At 48.6% G+C, this 17,173-nt stretch overlaps 1 protein-coding gene and 1 long non-coding RNA gene across 4 annotated transcripts in view; one reads left to right on the top strand and one right to left on the bottom strand.

Annotated features, from left to right (window-relative positions):
• Positions 1-23: 23 nt before the first annotated feature.
• ZNF8 (zinc finger protein 8) lies at positions 24-8,746 on the bottom strand. Of its 3 annotated transcripts, XM_016125606.2 has the most exons (5): positions 8,576-8,718; positions 8,114-8,448; positions 4,299-4,425; positions 3,923-4,018; positions 24-2,555 (listed from the first exon to the last, which is right to left on the bottom strand). In XM_016125606.2, exons 2-5 carry the CDS (start codon positions 8,171-8,173, stop codon positions 1,165-1,167), a joined length of 1,674 nt encoding a protein of 557 aa, XP_015981092.2. In that variant the 5' UTR covers positions 8,174-8,448; positions 8,576-8,718; the 3' UTR covers positions 24-1,164. The 3 variants fall into 3 exon arrangements, with proteins under 3 accessions (XP_015981092.2, XP_015981091.2, XP_036088488.1); XM_016125605.2 differs by lacking the exon at positions 8,114-8,448 and having other exon boundaries at positions 8,576-8,746; XM_036232595.1 differs by lacking the exons at positions 8,114-8,448; positions 8,576-8,718 and adding an exon at positions 5,180-8,105.
• A 179-nt stretch (positions 8,747-8,925) lies between these two features.
• Positions 8,926-17,173, top strand: part of LOC118611469 — a 24,048-nt gene continuing 15,800 nt past the window's right edge. The window contains exons 1-2 of the long non-coding RNA XR_004954477.1: positions 8,926-9,188; positions 15,647-15,826. This is a non-coding gene — a long non-coding RNA (uncharacterized LOC118611469). The remainder of the gene's footprint in view (positions 9,189-15,646; positions 15,827-17,173) is intronic.

Below are 17,173 nucleotides of genomic sequence, written 5' to 3'. Positions count from 1 at the left end.
TAAAAAAGAAAGAGGGAGGCTTATCGATTCAGAAGTCTTTGCTGTTTAGAGCTACATTCAGAAACACGAGTGAGATAACACGAATTCTGGGACCAATGTGAAGATAACCCTGTGGAAGGTAGGGGTGCGAGCGAAAATATACTGTCCATGTTTTAACATCAATGATAAAGGGCTAAAATTTAGATCACTCAGAAAAATAAGTGGATTCTCTTCCTCTCTCCACACCGATCGGGAATGCTACAAAACAGTGAAAAAAAAAATGACTAAAAACCATGCTGTCCGTAAACTCAAGATATCATTCCCTCAAATCAAGCGTATACGATTGTCAGTGCAGCCTTGATCAGCAAATTTAAGTCTGGAGGAAGTTGGCTGTCGCGCTGGGCAGTGTTTCTCTCGGCACGTACGGGCCCAGTGCTCTCACAGGACTGTCTTGGGCATCATGAGACTTTTAGCCGCTTCCCTGGCCTACATCCAGTAGATGCCAGGAGCATCCCTCCCTTCCTCCAGTTGTGACAACCAAAAACGTCTCCTGGGGGATGAACCCACCCCTGATTGAGAACCTCAGGCTTACAGCAACGCTGGCTGTTCCAAGCTAATGGTTTTCAACAGAAGCCATGACATCCCCAGGGACTGCTATGGAATTTCACGGGGGTGGTCATTTGATTTGGGCACAAGTGTGGCTGACATGCAGGTAGGAACTAAGCGGGCTGGGAATACAGGAAGACCCCTCACATTTCTGCGGCCATAGTAACACCCCGTGTGCCAGAGGGCAAGTGACAGGCAGTGCGCAGGTTCCCGGGGTCCCGGCCGGAAGTCACAGGCAGAGATTCCGAACCAGCTCAGTACACGTGATCACGAGCTACTTTTGTTTTGATGATCCTTTAGGAAACGAGCTGAGTACTGATTACTTTCACATTACACACATGCGTAGGTTATACTACCTGCAAATTCAATTTTGGGGTCACAGAGGGAACAGTGCAAAATACCTGTGCTCGATAAGAACTGAGAACCCCCGATTTCAGGGGTTTAAATGGGAAGCACCTTTTCTTGGGAAATTCGAGGTTGCCTTGGGCACGTCAACACCCGGACACCCTTTCCGTGAACAGCCTGCGCGTACCTCCCAAGTGTCTGTACCCGCGGTTCAGAGTCACCTGCAGACCTCCCTTAAGGAGAATCTGTGACATCGAAGAGCACGGAGGTGCCCACGGAAGGCTCCTCAACCCCAATGACGTGCACAGGGCTCTTCTCTTGCATGATCTCGTGGATGTCGAACAGAGTGAGCGCCCTGCCCGCCGGCTGCCCCGCCTTCGTCCCGCCTGTGGGGTGCTCGGCTGGGCGCGGGCGCTGATGTGGGTTGCGACCCGGGGCCTGTTCCCGCCGCCGGGGCCGGCCGTGGGGCTCGTCCCGCGTGTGGGTTATCTGGTGCCGGATGAGGTGCGAGCTCTGAATGAAGCCCTTCCCACACTGGCCGCATTTGAAGGGCCTGTCGCTGCGTGGTGCCCGCTCCCCCGGCGGCAGGGCTGGGTCACAGCCCAGGGTGCCAGGCCACCCGCGCCTGCTGAGCGCGGCCGCCTGCTCGAACACCAGCCTCTGGCGGCACTCGTAGGCCTTCTCACCCGCGTGCTTGCGCTGGTGCTGCGCCAGGGACGAGCTGTGGCGGAAGCCCTTGCCGCAGTGGTTGCACTCGTAGGGCCGCTCCTCCGTGTGCGTCCGCAAGTGCAGGAACAGGCAGGTGGTCCGCGAGAAGGCCTTCCCGCACACGCTGCACGAGTATGGCTTCTCGCCGGTGTGTGTGCGCCGGTGGCGGCCCAGCGACGAGTTCTGGTTGAAGGCCCGCCCGCAGTCCTGGCACGCATACGGCTTCTCGCCGGTATGGATCCGGCGGTGCACTGTGAGGTGAGTGCTGTGGCAGAAGGACTTCCCGCACTCAGCGCACTTGTAGGGCTTGTCCCCAGTGTGGATCCGCTCATGCTGCACCAGCGATGAGTTCTGGCTGAAGGCCTTCCCGCACTCCTTGCACATGTACGGCCTCTCGCCCGTGTGGATCCGCTTGTGCACCGTGAGGTGTGCGTTGTGGTTGAACGACTTCCCGCAGTCGGCGCACTTGTAGGGCTTCTCCTGCGCCAGGCCCCGGGCGAGCTCTGGGGGCGCAGCAGCCGGCCCCGAAGCCTGGCTGCAGTCGCCGCTGTCGCCCGCTTGTAGGCTCAGCACGCTGGAGCTGCCTTCTGAATCTGGAACCGGCAAGTCCTCGGTGCACACATCGTCTCTCCTGGCAACCTCCAGGAACGGACTGAGCTTTGAACTCAGGACATGGCTTGCCCCAAGCCTGAGATGTTCTTGGCTTCCATCTTGAACTGGCGCTTCCTTGAGGCAGAATTCCAATGACCTCGAGTTTTCCTGGTCCTCCTCAGGCACCTTGACCTGGCCTTCACAGTCCCGGCCTTCCCTTGGTGTGGTGGGACAGTGGGTATCCCTCTCCGTGACTGGGGATGCCTCCTGCTCAGGGAGGCCTTGTTCCGTGGGTGCTGCTTGGCCTTCAGGTCCAGGCTCCCAGCCTGAAAGAAAACCAAACAGCTCTGAGGGGTGGGTACAAGAAACAGGGAGGCGGGGCCAGGACCCTGATACTTTGGGCCTACGCCCTAACTACCTGCCCGGCCACTAGGCAAATCCCCATTTGGCTATTATGTCGACGTCGAGTGTCCGTCTGTTTGCAAACACAGCTTCACTCGTTTGTTCTTTCAACAAAAATTTCCTGAGCACCTGCCATATGCTGGGTCCAGGCCCAGATCAGGGGCTGGCACACGAAGCCCCCAAGTAGCAGATGGTTTTTGTTTATAAAGGCCTGTAGGGGAAAAAAAAAAAAAAAAAACTACGACAGAGACAGGCAGAATTCTAAAGCTGTCCCCTAGCTGTTTGGTCAGACATTCATCTAGATACTGACGTGAAGGTCACTCATCAGCTGGTCCTAAACCCTGAAATAGAGAGAGGACGCTGGGTGACCTGGATGGGCCCACGGCAGCTGCTTGAACATTTACAAGTAGAAGAGGAAGTAGTGGCAAGGCTGGCTACGTGGGGGGCATCAGCCAGGAGGGCAGGTGCCTCTTGAAGTCAAGAACAGCTCTTGGACGACAGTCTGCCAAGAACACAGGTGCCTTAGTCCGGAAGCACGGACTGAATTCTGTCGAGCTGACCAAGCCTGGACACCAGGACGAGTCTTCCCAAGTGGCCCCATGAGCCCCAACCTCCAAGCCTGACAGACAGCTTGACTTTCACCTCGTGACACCCAGGCAGACAAGCCCATCAGGCTGGACCGACAGGACTGTGAGGTAACATACGTGCACTGCTGAAGCCGCTGTGCCCCTGGGCATTCGTTATGGCAGTGATGAAACACAAACACGGACACGTGTGGCCTGCGAAGCCTGACACTGGCCCCAGATGCTGAAGACAAAGCGCTGCCCCTGACAGGTGACAGACCTCACCCCCAGGAGCTGGGGGCGCAGACGCAGAACGAAGCGCAGTAGCTGCTAAGCAGGCAGACGAAGGCTCTGGTTTAGAGACAGGCCACGTGCCCAGGCAGAGGGGCCTGCTGGTCACCAGGCCACCCTGGGGAGCACACCTGGGTGAATCCTCCGGGACGAGGCTGCCCCGCCCCCATCCCTGGCCTGGCATGCTCAAGTGATGGTGCCTTCGTCTTCTCTGGGGCCATGACAACTAACCACAAACCTAGCTCCGCTGGGACGGGACTCTGTGACCTTGAGTTGGCTTTCTCTGGACTTTGCCCCATCACCTTTCCCTCTGCTGACTCTGCCCTGTGGTCAGGGGATCTGCAGGTGGTCCCCAGGACCCCGACACACCGCCCCTTCCAAGCAGCACACCTGTACCCACTCCCGGGCCGCTCCCGGGAGCGGTTCCCACTTCTCACCTGCACGGCTGCCCCGGGCGAGCCCTCTCTCCACCACCCACAGCTCAGCCCCTTGCTCCAGCTGGGAGATGACTTCGGGTTTGGGAAGCTCAGGTCCTGGAAATAGGAAAGACACGGGATGTGGCAGGCTGCTCCGCAGAGAAGTGCCCAGGCCCCTGTCCTGACCCTCGACCGTCAGGACATGGGGACAACTCACGACAAGTGAAGGCTTTGAGATGGGACGGAAAGGGGCAGACCTCCCCCCGCCTGCATGTCCTACAGGGAAGGAGAACCCAAGTTTCCTGGTCCCCAGCCTGGGGGCCAACCTTCATACCAGAGACCCCATGGCCAAGAACCGTACAGGAATCTGACTGTTGGCTTGGGAAGTGGGCCTTACCCACAGACAGCAAGTGCCCGAAGGTCTCCAGCATCACGTCACGGTACAGCGTCCTCTGGGCGGGGCCCAGCTGCCCCCACTCTTCCTGGGTGAAGTCCACAGCCACATCCCGGAATGTCACCGGCTCCTGAAACATCACAGCACCCAGTCAGCTAGACTGTCTCCACCAGCGCTCTCGGGAACAGGAGGAGGAATGGGGAAGGAGAGGACAGGCAGGCTGGTGTCCCGAGACTGCGTGTTCTGGGTGACATGCATCAGGTCTTGCTGGGCACCACTGGGCTGCTGAAGGACACATGAGAGCATCCAGCCAGGATCAAAGCCAACCACAGCTGACCTATAGCTGATCTTGGGCAAAGGTGCCAAAAGAGACCTGTCTCAACCGCTAACCTGCATCTGTGGGCCAAAGAAATGGTTAGCGCCCTGAGGCCTGAGGTTTGGAGACAGTTTATTACACAGCTACAGCTGACTGATATGCTAACCCCAGACTCATCCTCCTGAAAAAGAGGTTGTACAGTGAAGAGTCAGAAATGCACCTGCCTTCTGGGACCGAGTGCTCACAGGAGACTGAAGCTGGCTGGTGTGAGAGCCAACTAAGGTATTAAATCTGTGAGAGGTGACACTGAAGGTGACAGGTAACATGTGTCCTATCTAAAGGAGCAGCTGGGACTCAACCTAGTGTGGTCAGAACTGCCAATCTCTGGTGAGAAGTTAAAATTAGGTCAAGTTTTAAATTTTTATAAGTTTATAGAATGCATTTCAAACGTGTCCCACAAATGAAACCCTTTTGTGGACTGGGTATGGCCGTGGTCAAAAGCTAAATATTTCTTGAATAATCTTGACTCTACCACTTCGTCTCCAAGAATCATAGAGCAGGTACCCACCTCTGTCCCCCTTGCTTCCTTGTCTCCTTGGGGGCTGTGACAGGGATTGAGTGGCTGTAAAGCACTTCCTACAGGACACTGGACGGCCACTTGCAAAAGAATAAAGTTGGTCTCCGACCTCACACCACATATAAAAGTTAACTCAAAAAGGATCAAAGACATAAATGTAAGAGCCAAAACTATTAAACTCTTAGAAGAAAACACAGGAATAAAATCTTCATAACCTTGGATTTGGCAAAGGATTTTTAGATATGACAGCAAAAGCACAAGCAACTAACTGACTAAAAAACTAACCGAATAAACTGGACTTTATCGAATTACAAACTGTTGTGCTCCAAAGGACCCTATCAAGAAAGTGGAAAGACACCTGCATAACGGAAGATACTAAATTGTACATCACATATCTGATTAAAGACCTTTATCTAAAAGATATAAAGAACTTAGTCAATAATAAAGGCAACACAAATAGAACAGGCAAAGGATCTGAACAGATATTTCTTCGCAGACGATATAAAAGAAAATAAACAGAGAGCAAATAACCACAAGATGCTCAACATCATCGGCCACCAGGGAAATGCAAGGCACAATCACATACCAAATACCTAAATTTTAAAAGGATATTTTCTTCAAGAAAAACGCAAGTAGATTTAAAAACACTAGGGTGGCACGTGGCTCTGATAAAAATTGTTCAGTAAACATGTAGAACCTTTTGGCTGAGAACAAAGGTTTCTGTTCCTGTCCCCATATCCTCAGCTGCCACTCAGAAAGTCCTTCAACCCTGAACTGTACTCCCGTGCCACCTGCCCCCACCCGCCATCAACCACTCTGCTCAGGTTGCAGGGACAGCCCAGGCACTGAGTCCACGGACTACTGGTCTGTGCTGGCCACAAGGCTTCTCAGGGGCGTGAGTCCTTCATATCTCCTCCTGGAATTCCAGCAGGAGCCCACTCCTTGCTGTCTTGTTACTCTCCCTGCTGCTCCGCCTCAGTCCCCTGCAGCCCTCCTCTCACTCTGCACTGCTGGGCTCTAAAGGGATGGGCTGTGTCACACACTCTTCCAGAGTGGACCCGGCTACCCCGGCTACCCAACCCCCATGCCTCCCTGAGCTTTCAGTATCTCTCCTGCTCCTATCCCTGGGTCCCCTCTCGCCCTGGAGACAGGCTGACCTCTTTCAGCCTGGCTATGGTTGGATGAGTATTTGGGTCCTAGTTCCAGGGTCCTGTGAGCATTACCAGAAATGGTAAAAGAGAGTTTGTGGATGTGATTAAGTGGAGGCCCTGAATGCAATCACAAATGTCCTTGTAAGGGAAAGGCAGAGGGATGTCACAAGCCTCATGCGACAGATCACAATGTGACCACTAAAGCGAGATGCTATGCCGCTGGCTGTAAAGATGGACAAAGGGCCCGGAGCCAAGGAATGCCAGGTCTACGGCTGTAACAGCTGGAAAAGCCGAGCGAACTGATCCTCCCCCAGAGCCTCCATAGGGTAGTGGCTCTTCCACACCATGATTTCAGCCCAGGCTTCTGGCCTCCAGACTAAATGTGTACTGTTCTAAGCTACCAAGTTCGTGAGACTGTTATGACAACACAGGAACCTAATACACTGGACCTGAAGGCCCTCCACTCCTGCTCCTTGCCTCCTGTGCTGGCTGGCCTCCAAAGTGGCCCCAAAGACCCCCAGCCCTTTTGGAGTCCCCTCTTATACTGAGTAGGTTTGACCCCACGTAACAGACAGGATATTGTGGAAATGACAGAGTGTGAAATCTGACTTCAGGTCACAAAAAGCACTGTGCTTCCACCTGGCCCCCTTCTGGGTCACTTGCTCAGTAAGAAGCAAGATGCCATATTGTGAGGACACCTGAGAAGCTCCACAGGGGCCATGTAGGAAGAAACCGAGGTCTCCTGACAACTGTCATGTGAGTGAGCTGCCTTGGAAGTGGATCCTCCAGCCGCAGTCAAGTCTCATGTGACAGCGGTCTGGATTGACTGTAACTTCATGAGCCTAAGCCAGAACCACCAGCTTCGTCATTCCGGGATTCCTATCATTAGAAACTGTGAGATAAAATTTATTACTATTCTAGGCCACATTTTTGGGTCATTTGTTGCATAGCAACAGATAACTAACACACTTCTTTTAAGGCTCTCTTAATGCTGACAAAGACCCTCTCCTTGACCAAACTGTAGTCTGGCTCTTCTGAATCCTCTTCTCATTTAGACCTTGACCTTTAGGAATCTGGGTCCATTTCCGCAACACCCAGTTTTACCAAAAATCCTGTCAAGTCTGTTTACCCAGGATTCCCACTGTCCACATGTAATCACTCTCGATCTTTTTCAAGTCCTCATCCCCACAATCGTCTAGGTAATATGTGATCACTTGGCCTGCTGCAGCAAGAATCCCCTCCACGACTGGCTAAAAAGCCCCCCTTTTCCTTGTTATTTTCAGAATTGAGTCCAATTCTATAGTGAAGTCTCTCCCCCCCCCCCCCATTCCAACAGTTCCTGAACAGAATCTGATTATACTTGCTTTAACTACTGTTCAGTTCTGATTTTCTTTGACACTGCTCACTCCCTGCCTGGACATCCACAGAAAAAGCAAACTAATGGGTGCTTCAAATAGTCTGATTTCACATACTAAATCTGAAATAATGCCAACCCCTGTAAACAACAAAATGCAGGAAGCAGAAGCATATGAATTCGAAGATGCTTTAGGAATCGTGAATTACTTTTGGGTCTTGCTAATGTGGAGACAGCACTTTAGAGAGAACACTGGCAGGGGTCACTTTATCTAGAATTGCTGGAGTTTTGAATCAGATGCCTTCCCACATGGCCTTGAAAGCACTGCCCGCCCTGCCCCGCGGTTATCCCGCGGGCTGAGTAGGGGGCTGGGTGGTCGTTCCCGCCCCACTAACAGGGTGTGTGGTGACCTCTCCTTACCCTCCGTGGTTGTGCCTCGTCCCTAGGCCAGGGGGCTTCGCTTCCGCTGACTCTGTGCATGAAAGAATCTCTATTCGATAATACCTGTCACCTTGGCGATCTATCGCAGTGGTCCGCCTTCCAGGCCGGGGGCGGGGGCGGGGGAGAGCAGGGAGGGAGGGAATCGGCGGGAGCAGGGCCAGCCCTGGCCTCGGGTAGGACTCCCTAATCCTCATCCAAGAACAGGGAGGCTGGAGTACCAGTTGAGCATGCGCACTCTGGGACACGATGGCACGGGTTCGAGACCAGACGCTACCCCTTGCCGGCCGTGCGCCCCGACCTCTGCTTCAATTTCCCTGTGTGGAAAAGGGGATAACGCTCGTGCCCTGATCACGACACGCTGCGAGCGTTAAAGCGTCAATATCTGCGGGAGACGCCTGGCCAGGGGACCGCTGCCATCGCTGTTATTGTTACTACCGTTACCTGAAGCCGTTCCGCCAGCGGCCCCGCAGCCATCGCCAATGCTGCAGCTTCCTCCTCGGGGTCCATCCTGGACCGACAGGTCAAGGACAGGCACCCGAGGCGACCCTAAGCCCGAAAGCCGCCCCGGCCACAAGAATCGCGCGACTCGCTGCCCACCGGACAATGGCGGCCGCGCCGCCGACGCTGGGACTACAACTCCCAGAAGGCCGCGCGTTTCGCGCAGCCGCGCCTGGCCAATGACAACTTCGTCAGTCGAGCCTTCGACCAACGAGAGCCTTGCGGCTTCGGGCTAATGGACACCTCTGCCCGCTGGGCATTTGGCCAATGGGGTCGATTTTGAGCGGGCGGGGTCCACGCCGATTCCCGGCCGCGATTCCCGCGAGTCTGTGCGGTGGACAGTACCTACGTTGGCGGATGGCCCCTTGGGTGGCCGGCTGGTAACCTGTGGGGTCCGCAGCCGCCGACCACAGTCTCCTACAGTCTCCCCCCAGTCTCCCTCAGTCTCCGCGCGGGGCGGGCTGGCTGGTGTGAAGTGGGGCCCACTCGTCCTAGCCGGAAGTGCGCAGAAAAAGGGCCGTGGCCTCCCCATTTTATCTGTGGTACCTACTGCCTTGTAAGTTAGACGTATTTCCACAAAAAGGGTAAAGGGGGATCAAATACAAGGTGACAAAAGGAAACTGGCTTTCCCTGTGTTCCTGAGTCTCCACGTTTCCTCTTTTTATAAGGACCAGTCGTATTGGAGCACTGGCTCACCATTGTGACCTCGTTTTAACTTAATTACTTCTGTAGAGACCCTATCTCCAAATAATGTCACATTCTGAGGTATGCAGTAGGACGTCAATATGAGAATTTCCAGGGTAAACAATTCAGTCTCTAACATACAGTAACTTTATTTTTAAAACTTTATAAAATAGTAAAAATTTAAGTGTTTTAATTCCTAATATTGCAAATATTAGTAGAACCTACAAAAACCATTTGGGGTCCGATTATTTTTTAAGAATGAAGATGGTCTATGGCTATTATGAACAAGTCTGATCCAGTCTGATCTCCGAAGCCAAGCATAGTCGGGCCTGGTTAGCACTTGGATGGGAGACCTCCTTGGAAGACCAGGTGCTGTAGGTGTAAAAAATAAAAGTAAAAAGTAAGGGATTGTAAGCTGATATCTGTGAGGTCAACCAACGTTTGACCTCACAGATATCAGTGAGTAAAAAGTAAAAAGTAAGGGATTGTAAGCTGATATCTGTGAGGTCAACCAACGTTTGCCTCGCCTAAAACAAAATTAAAATAAAATAAATAGACAACAATGAAAAAAAAAAAGGTGAAGATGGTCTTGAGAGTAAAAAGCTTGAAACACTTTGGGGATTGGCATTTTTATTTTTAAGTTATTAAATTTATTGGGTTAACATTGGTTCATTAAATCATATCAATTTCAGCATTACAACTTTATAATACAACATATGTATTTATTGTTTGTTGTTCTCACCACCTAAAGTCTCCTTCCATCACCTTGTATTTGACCCCATTTACCCTCTCAGTATAGGCCTTTTTAAAACGCAAGCTTTGATAACTTTGTATGTATTCCTATGGTTTTACTACGGAGGATTTTAATTATTTTACTGTCAAATTCAGATGATTACTTTTTTAGTTTATTTACTTTATTATTTTCATTTGATCAAATAGCTTTCAAACAATATTTTAAAATATCCAAATGGAACTCTTTCTTTCAATTAATCTAATTTTGTCACACTATTAGACAATATGGTGACGGGATGTTAGTTTTTAAAATGGATGATCAGGCCTCAGGGACATTTGAGAAGGTTATTTCTCCTTAAACATGGCCAAAGGGTTCTAAGGCACAAATAGCATTATGAGCCTCTGTGGGATTCCCCTGGAGGACAGCTATTCTGCTTTTCCTGAGTAACCTCTGCCTTAAGCAGAGAATTCAACATTTTTACTTTACAAAGCTGTTTCACTTTGGGTCTATGTTTTAATGTATGTACAGCCTATCTTGACTAAGAAGCCAATATGAAAATTCATACGTTTAACACATAAAATCATAATTTTATGTTCAGTGTTTATAGACCTTATCGACTTCCTTTTATGATAGAAACTAAAATCTGACTTACATCTCTGCTCTATTTGCTTCCAAATTCTGTCATATTACTGTTTGGAACTCTGATTTTGATCTTTCAAGTAACCTATTATATTTAAAAGCTCACTGTCTAAGAGGATATAGAGATACTTCCACCTACCCACTTCTCTTTCGCATTAAGAAGTACTCATGTTACAGTTCTGGGTTTCTTCCTAAAAACAAACAAACAAACAAAAAACACTCAATACCTACTGTTTATATCATGTCTATGGAAATAGTGTTCAGTGCAGGGCCAAGTAAATGATCTGATTGTATTTCTCTTTTTTTCTAATCTCATGAATCCTTTCCTCTTCTAGGAAGATAAACATCCGAGTCAAATTAATACTCTTTTGTAAAGTGTGGTTCACATTTGGACCACAACTGTGTTGTACAATATTTATATTTCTAGAGCTTGTTTACCCTGAGGTATCTGATTATCTTTTCTGTTTTTTAGTTAGAATAAATATTCTTTTTCTTTAAAAACCATATTCCCTCATACCCTGTTGGTGGGATTATGAAATGGTACAGGCACTGAGGAAAACAGTTTGGAGTTTCCTTAAAAAGTTAAAAATGGAACTGCCTTTTAACCCAGCAATTGCACGTCTGGGTATTTATTCAAAGAAAACCACAACAGTAATTTGGAAAGATTTATGCATGCCTGTGTTCACTGCAGCATTATTCACAATAGTCAGGATATGGAAGCAACCTTATTGCCTGCCAACAAATGGCTGAATAAAGTTATGGTATATATATACAATGGAATATTATTTAGCTATAAATGATATCTTACCATTGGCAATGACAGGGACGGCCATAGAGGGTATTTTGCTGAAAGAAATAATTCTGTCAGAGAAAAACAAATAACATGATCTCACTTATATGTGAAATCTAAAGAACAAAATGGACAAACAAAAAAACAGACTCATACATACAGAGAACAAACTGGTGATTGCTAGATGGGAAGGAGATGGGGGCAGGGGTAGGGGAAGTTGGGTAAAAAGGTGAAGAGATTAAGAACTACAAATTGGCAGTTACAAAATAGTCATGGGGATATAAAGTACAACATAAGGAATATAGTTAATAATATTGTAATAACTATGGAGGGTGTCAGGGGGAACTAGTCTAATCAGGGGGATCACTTTGTGAATTATATAAATGTCTAACCATTGTGTTGTATACCTGAAATTAATATTTTAAATAAAACCCACATACTTTTATTAGTTCAAATTATTCTCTCCAGAAGTTTCTGCACTATCTTAATTCTGTTCTCAGTTTCTCATGCTGCGTGGATCTTATTAATCCTGAATAGTAAGTAGTTGGAATGATCTGAAGATTTTTATTTCAGCTCTGGGGAAATTTCCTTCTCTCTCTCTCTTTTTTTTTTTTTTTGGTCACAATATTACTTTTAATCTAATAGTCTAATCTTCTCATAACTCTCTTTTAAATGAATAGGCTGGATTTATTTTTCATTTTCAATTACTTCTTGACTCAATCTCCATTTTAAATATGTTGTTCTCCTGAGAATATTTGCATTTTTGGTTTTTTTTTTTTTTTTTTTGCTTTGTCTTTTTTTTTCTTTTATGTTAGAGGTTTCAAATCTTGCATTCCTTGGCTTCCATCTGTTTTGAAGAGGCTACCAGAAAGTGGATATGAGTCCCTATAGACGATTGGGGCTGGTCTAGTGGAATGCTTTGCTTTAGGAGGAAAATGACAAAAACAAGGTTTTAGGATAGATGTCCCTGAAATGAGAAGCTACGGCAGCTTGTTCTGGAGCTTAACACACCAATATCCCTCATCCTCAGACTAATTTTTTCTTAGTACCTAACTCATTTTCTATTTTATTTTGTTCACCCACAGCCTGACTTAGTGCAAGACAAGAAAAAAAGGAGGAGGAAATTTAGTCTCATAAACAGACCATTAATCGACCCTGCTTTCCTGCCCCACCTGTCAGCCTGCAACTGTGCCAGGGCACCATGGCCTTCACAGCTGCAGCCCTCTCTTCACACCCTGCCTTCAGCCTTTCCCATTCTCCATATCCAGGTGACACTGTCATGCCTGCTTTCACCTCGCTCAAATGTGCAATAATGGCCTCTCCTGTTTTCTTCACCATTACTGCCTTTTTTGTACATATTGCTGAGATGATCTTAACCAAACATCTGTGCACATGTCGTTATGTGGTTGTAGTTTTGTGTATAATGACTATGGATTGATTTATTGCACCTGATAAATATCCATATCACTGTACACACAGTTCTGAATACAGTCAACCCAACCAAACAACAAAGTGAGAGCATAACAAATTTCCTGAATTAGTCATTCAGTCTACTTTTAATTCCAATGAAAACCATTTCAGAATATATCCCACCTCAGTCCTCCTTCAACTTCTTTACTGCTGGTTTACACTGAATGCAGCTGGCTTCATATTTCATCACTCTACACCAACTTCCTCATGCAATGGTTTCTTCTTAGATTAAGTGTCCAAGGCTCTGTATAAAGAATACCTTCCAGTCTCTCATCATTTCCAGGAATGTGCTACAAGGATAACATCTGCTTAAGTTTGGGTAGTTGTTACGAATAAAATGATAATCAGTGGGTACAGCTCCATTCTGAATTTCCTAACTCCTGTGAAGAGCTCTGAAAAATTTCCATCAGTGGTCATGTTCAGATCTTCTCATGTAAATGCAGACGTAAACACATTTAACACACATAGAAATAATTTGTGCTGGTTTTCAAAATGGCAGGCTCCTGACTTTGCCTGCTAAAGATTCTAATTTAGTAGACCAGTGTAAGCTTGGTAATGTGCAGTTTCAATACACACTCCAAGCGATTCTGATGTATGTGGTCCTCTGATATCTAGAAAAGAAGTTCTGGTAATCGGCTTCCCCATCTTAGTTATTCATAGGGTTTCTCAGGTCTGATAAAGGATTTGTTATGACTGAAAGCTTTGCAAAAATTCATTACCTTTACAGGGTTTCTCTCCCATATGAATTCTATGATACACAGTACGGCCACTCTGCCAGGTAAGGTCTTTTCACAATGACCTTTTCACACTCATAGAGTTTCTCTCTCGTGTGTGTGCTCTCACGTTAGCTAAGAGCTGACTAATCACTGAAGACTTTCCCAGGCAATACACTCATAAAACCTTTCTCTAGTATGTGTCCTCTGATGTTCAGTAATGGGTGACTTCCAACTGAAGGCTTTAACAGAAATGTTACATGGTTCTCTACAGTGTGTTCTCTGAGGCATAACAAGGAGATATCTCCATTAGAAAGTTTATCCACAAAGTCTGCTTTAAAAAGGTTCCATCTTGCCAGTATGGGTTCACTGAAGCACAGGTTGTGATCAACACTGAAGACTTCCACAGTCATTATATTCATAGGGTTTCTCTCACGTGTGTGTTCTCTTGTGTCTTATGTCTTAGAAGAGCTAATCAATCACTGAAGGCTTTCACATACTCAGTACATTCACAAGGTTCTCCAGTAGGTGTTCTCTGATGTGCTACAAGGTGCAACATCTGATAGAAGGCTTTTGTGCAAGTCACAGTGATAGGGCTTCTCTTCAGCGTGTTATCTCGTTTTCTAAGATATGGCTGATTATTAAAGGTTGCCCCCACATTCATTACATTCATAGAGTTTCTCTCCAGTGTTTTTTTACAATGTTTTCCAAGAGATGACCAATTACTGAAGGCTTTGTTACGCTCAATTACATTGAGAGGGCTTTTCTCCAGCATGAAAATGTGTGTTCTCTTGTGTTTTATGAGAGCTGACCAGTCACTGAAGGCTTTCCACAGTGATCACATTCACAGGTTTTTTTCCAGTATGTGTTCTCTAATGTGCAATAAGGTGTTACTTCTGATGGAAGGCTTTAACACACGTCACACTGATAGGGTTTCTCTCCAGTGTCTGTTCTCGTATGTCTTCTAAGAGATGACCAGCTAATGAAGGCCTTCCCACACTCAATACATTCATAGGGCTTTTCTCCAGTATGTGTTCTCTGATGTGCAATAAGGTGTGACTTCTGATGAAAGGATTTAACACACGTGCTACATTGATAGGGTTTCTTTCCAGTATGGTTTGCTGAGGCACAAACTGTAATTGTGACCACAATGATTTCCCACAGTTATTACACTTACAGGGTTTCTCTGAAGTCTCAATCCTGTTATGTGCAAGAAAGTGAGAACTAGGGCTGAAGAATTTTCAACAATGAGATCACTCACATTTCTCTCCAGTATGAATTACCTGATGCCTAGTAAGCTGACTCTGCTGGACAAAGGCCTTTTTACAAAGAATACTTTCAGAGATTTCTCTCCAGTGTGTATTCTCTAATGCTTTCTAAGAGCTGACTGATGACTGAAAACTTTCCCACAGTCAGTATAATCACAGGGCTTTTCTCCAGTGTGTTCTCTGATGCAGAACAAGGAGTGACCTCTGCCTAAAAGCTTTTCCACAGTGACTGCACTCATAAGGTTTCCATCCAGCATGGGTTCTCTGATGCCCAGTGAGCTGTGATTGTTGCCAAAATGATTTACCACAGTTGTTACATTCATAGGGTTTCTCGCCAGTGTGAATTCTCTGAAGTGAAAGTGAAGGCTTCTAGTGATGACTTTACCACACGGATTGGATTTATACAGCTTCCCTCCAGAATGTGTTCTCCGGTGTACAAGCTCAGAACACCTGAAAGCTTTTTCCACACGGATAACATGAATACGGGTTCTTTCTGGTCTGAACTACAAGTCCCAGAAGGCCGTGCGTGGGAGGCCTGGTCTCGGGCGATTTGGCCGCCTGTCGCTTAGCGGCGGCCGTTTCTTGGTGCCCTCCAGGCCACCCGCGCGGGCGTCGGTGTCATCGAGGCACAGCTTCCTCCCTTCTACAGCGGCTCATGCCGTGGTCTAGACGGTTGCGTCCCTCTGGCCCGGCTCCTGACTGCGCCTCTCCCCTCAGATCCGGGTCAGCGGGCGGCCAGAGTCTCCTCATCCGGCGACCCGGGCCCACGCCACCACCACGGACGTTGCGACCCTCATGGAGTGCAGAGTTCGCGTCCGAACTGTGCCGGAGCTCATCCTTTCCGGCTCCTGGACCTGCCGCGCAAGTGAACGAAGACCCCTCTGGTAGGAGAGAAAGGTAGGACTCGGGTACAGCCACAAACGGGAGAGGCCGCAGCAGCGCGCCGCTTGCCCTGAGAGGGTGGAAGTCGGGAGACCGGCGAACCGGACGCAGGTCGGCCTGTGGGGCGCTCAGGGGAGCCCTTCGGCTTTCTCCAGGTGCTCCCAAGTAGCTAGTGACCACGTCCTGACTGACGGGGGGCCCTCGGCTGCTGCGGTGGTGGGTCAGAGGGATGTCGCATGTGGTGAGTCACTGCGCCGTGAGTCTCGCAGCCTGAGATGCATCACGCCTGCCGACCCGCCCTGACTCTGCCAGCTGGGAGGCCGCAGGAAGCCTGCCCAGGGTGGTTTTTGGGTGAGGACCGCTGCCGCTAGGCTCGAACCTCAGGTGTCCTAAGCTCCAGGATTGTGCTCTGTGTCTGGGGTGCCCCTGTGACCAGCATTCCTTGCCTTGACTCTCCCTCCTGGGGCTGATCTCTTTGGTGGTTTTGCCCAACAGCCATCACCTCCTTACTACTAGTTACCTGACCCTGCTATTTGTAGATTCCTCCAGGAAGTCTGGACTCTAACTTCCAAGGGGAGAGTCATGATGGTGTCGTGCCTTTTCCTGTTTGGTTGAATTAGGCAAGGGTATTTGAGCAAGGAGAAATATCAGGTGTGTTGGGGGCTTCTGAGGAAGTTTCCCCTCTCTAAAAAATGGACGTAAGACACTAGTGTGTCCCCTTTTATTGCCTCGGGACAATGCTGTCTCTATTGTATACAACAGAACCACTCTGCTAGCACTTTATGGTTTGTTTCATTTCTCTTTCCCTGGTTTTCCTGTAAATTCCTAATTGGATCTAGAAGCTTAATTAGATTTAAGTTTGTATATTTTTCCGAGCAAGGAAGAGAACAATCAGGCAGAGGCATTTTCTGCTGAAAAGGAGAGGAAAGAATCCGAAAGCAAGGAGAGAGTGGATGGAGGCCTGCCTGTGAGGGTTGAGGCCCCCATGGGAGTGGCGACCCTTTTCTGAACCAAGGACAAGCCTGTGAACAGAAAGCTCAGTGATGGGGGAAAGGACTACACTGTCTTCTTAGGAAAGGGAATCTGCCAGAGAGTGCGGTGCAGCAGGGGCAAAAGGTGCCCAACCTGGTGTGGTGGGACAGCTCCTGGTGTCCCATTCCCCACCCCAGGAAAGGTTGAAGACCTCCTGGGAGCAGGGAGATGTGGTCTTCAGGGCTCCTGAGCAGGGGAGGGAGTCTTGGCCTGGCTACCACTTCTTCAGGGGAGGTCTCAGGTTGAGCTGAGGACCCTCATGTAGTGAGGACGTGGGTATTAAGCTGACCCTGGGGGTCCTGGGACAGGTTTCCCTAGCTTTCTGACCCC

This window comes from Rousettus aegyptiacus, unplaced genomic scaffold (genome assembly GCF_014176215.1).
Source record: "Rousettus aegyptiacus isolate mRouAeg1 unplaced genomic scaffold, mRouAeg1.p scaffold_m13_p_14, whole genome shotgun sequence".
NCBI classification, from domain to species: Eukaryota; Metazoa; Chordata; class Mammalia; order Chiroptera; family Pteropodidae; genus Rousettus; species Rousettus aegyptiacus.
Note: the sequence above shows the minus strand (reverse complement) of the source record. Positions and strands in the feature narration are given on the sequence as shown.

Excerpts from the sequence above, each read along its gene's own strand:
- ZNF8 (XM_036232595.1), bottom strand. The coding sequence starts at position 5,341 with ATGTCTTTGATCCTTTTTGAGTTAACTTTTATATGTGGTGTGAGGTCG. Across the intron at positions 4,426-5,179 it reads AGGAAGCAAGGGGGACAGAG|GAGCCGGTGACATTCCGGGA; the intron begins GTGGGTACCTGC and ends GTGATGTTTCAG. Across the intron at positions 2,556-3,922 it reads CGCCCGGGGCAGCCGTGCAG|GCTGGGAGCCTGGACCTGAA; the intron begins GTGAGAAGTGGG and ends GTTTTCTTTCAG.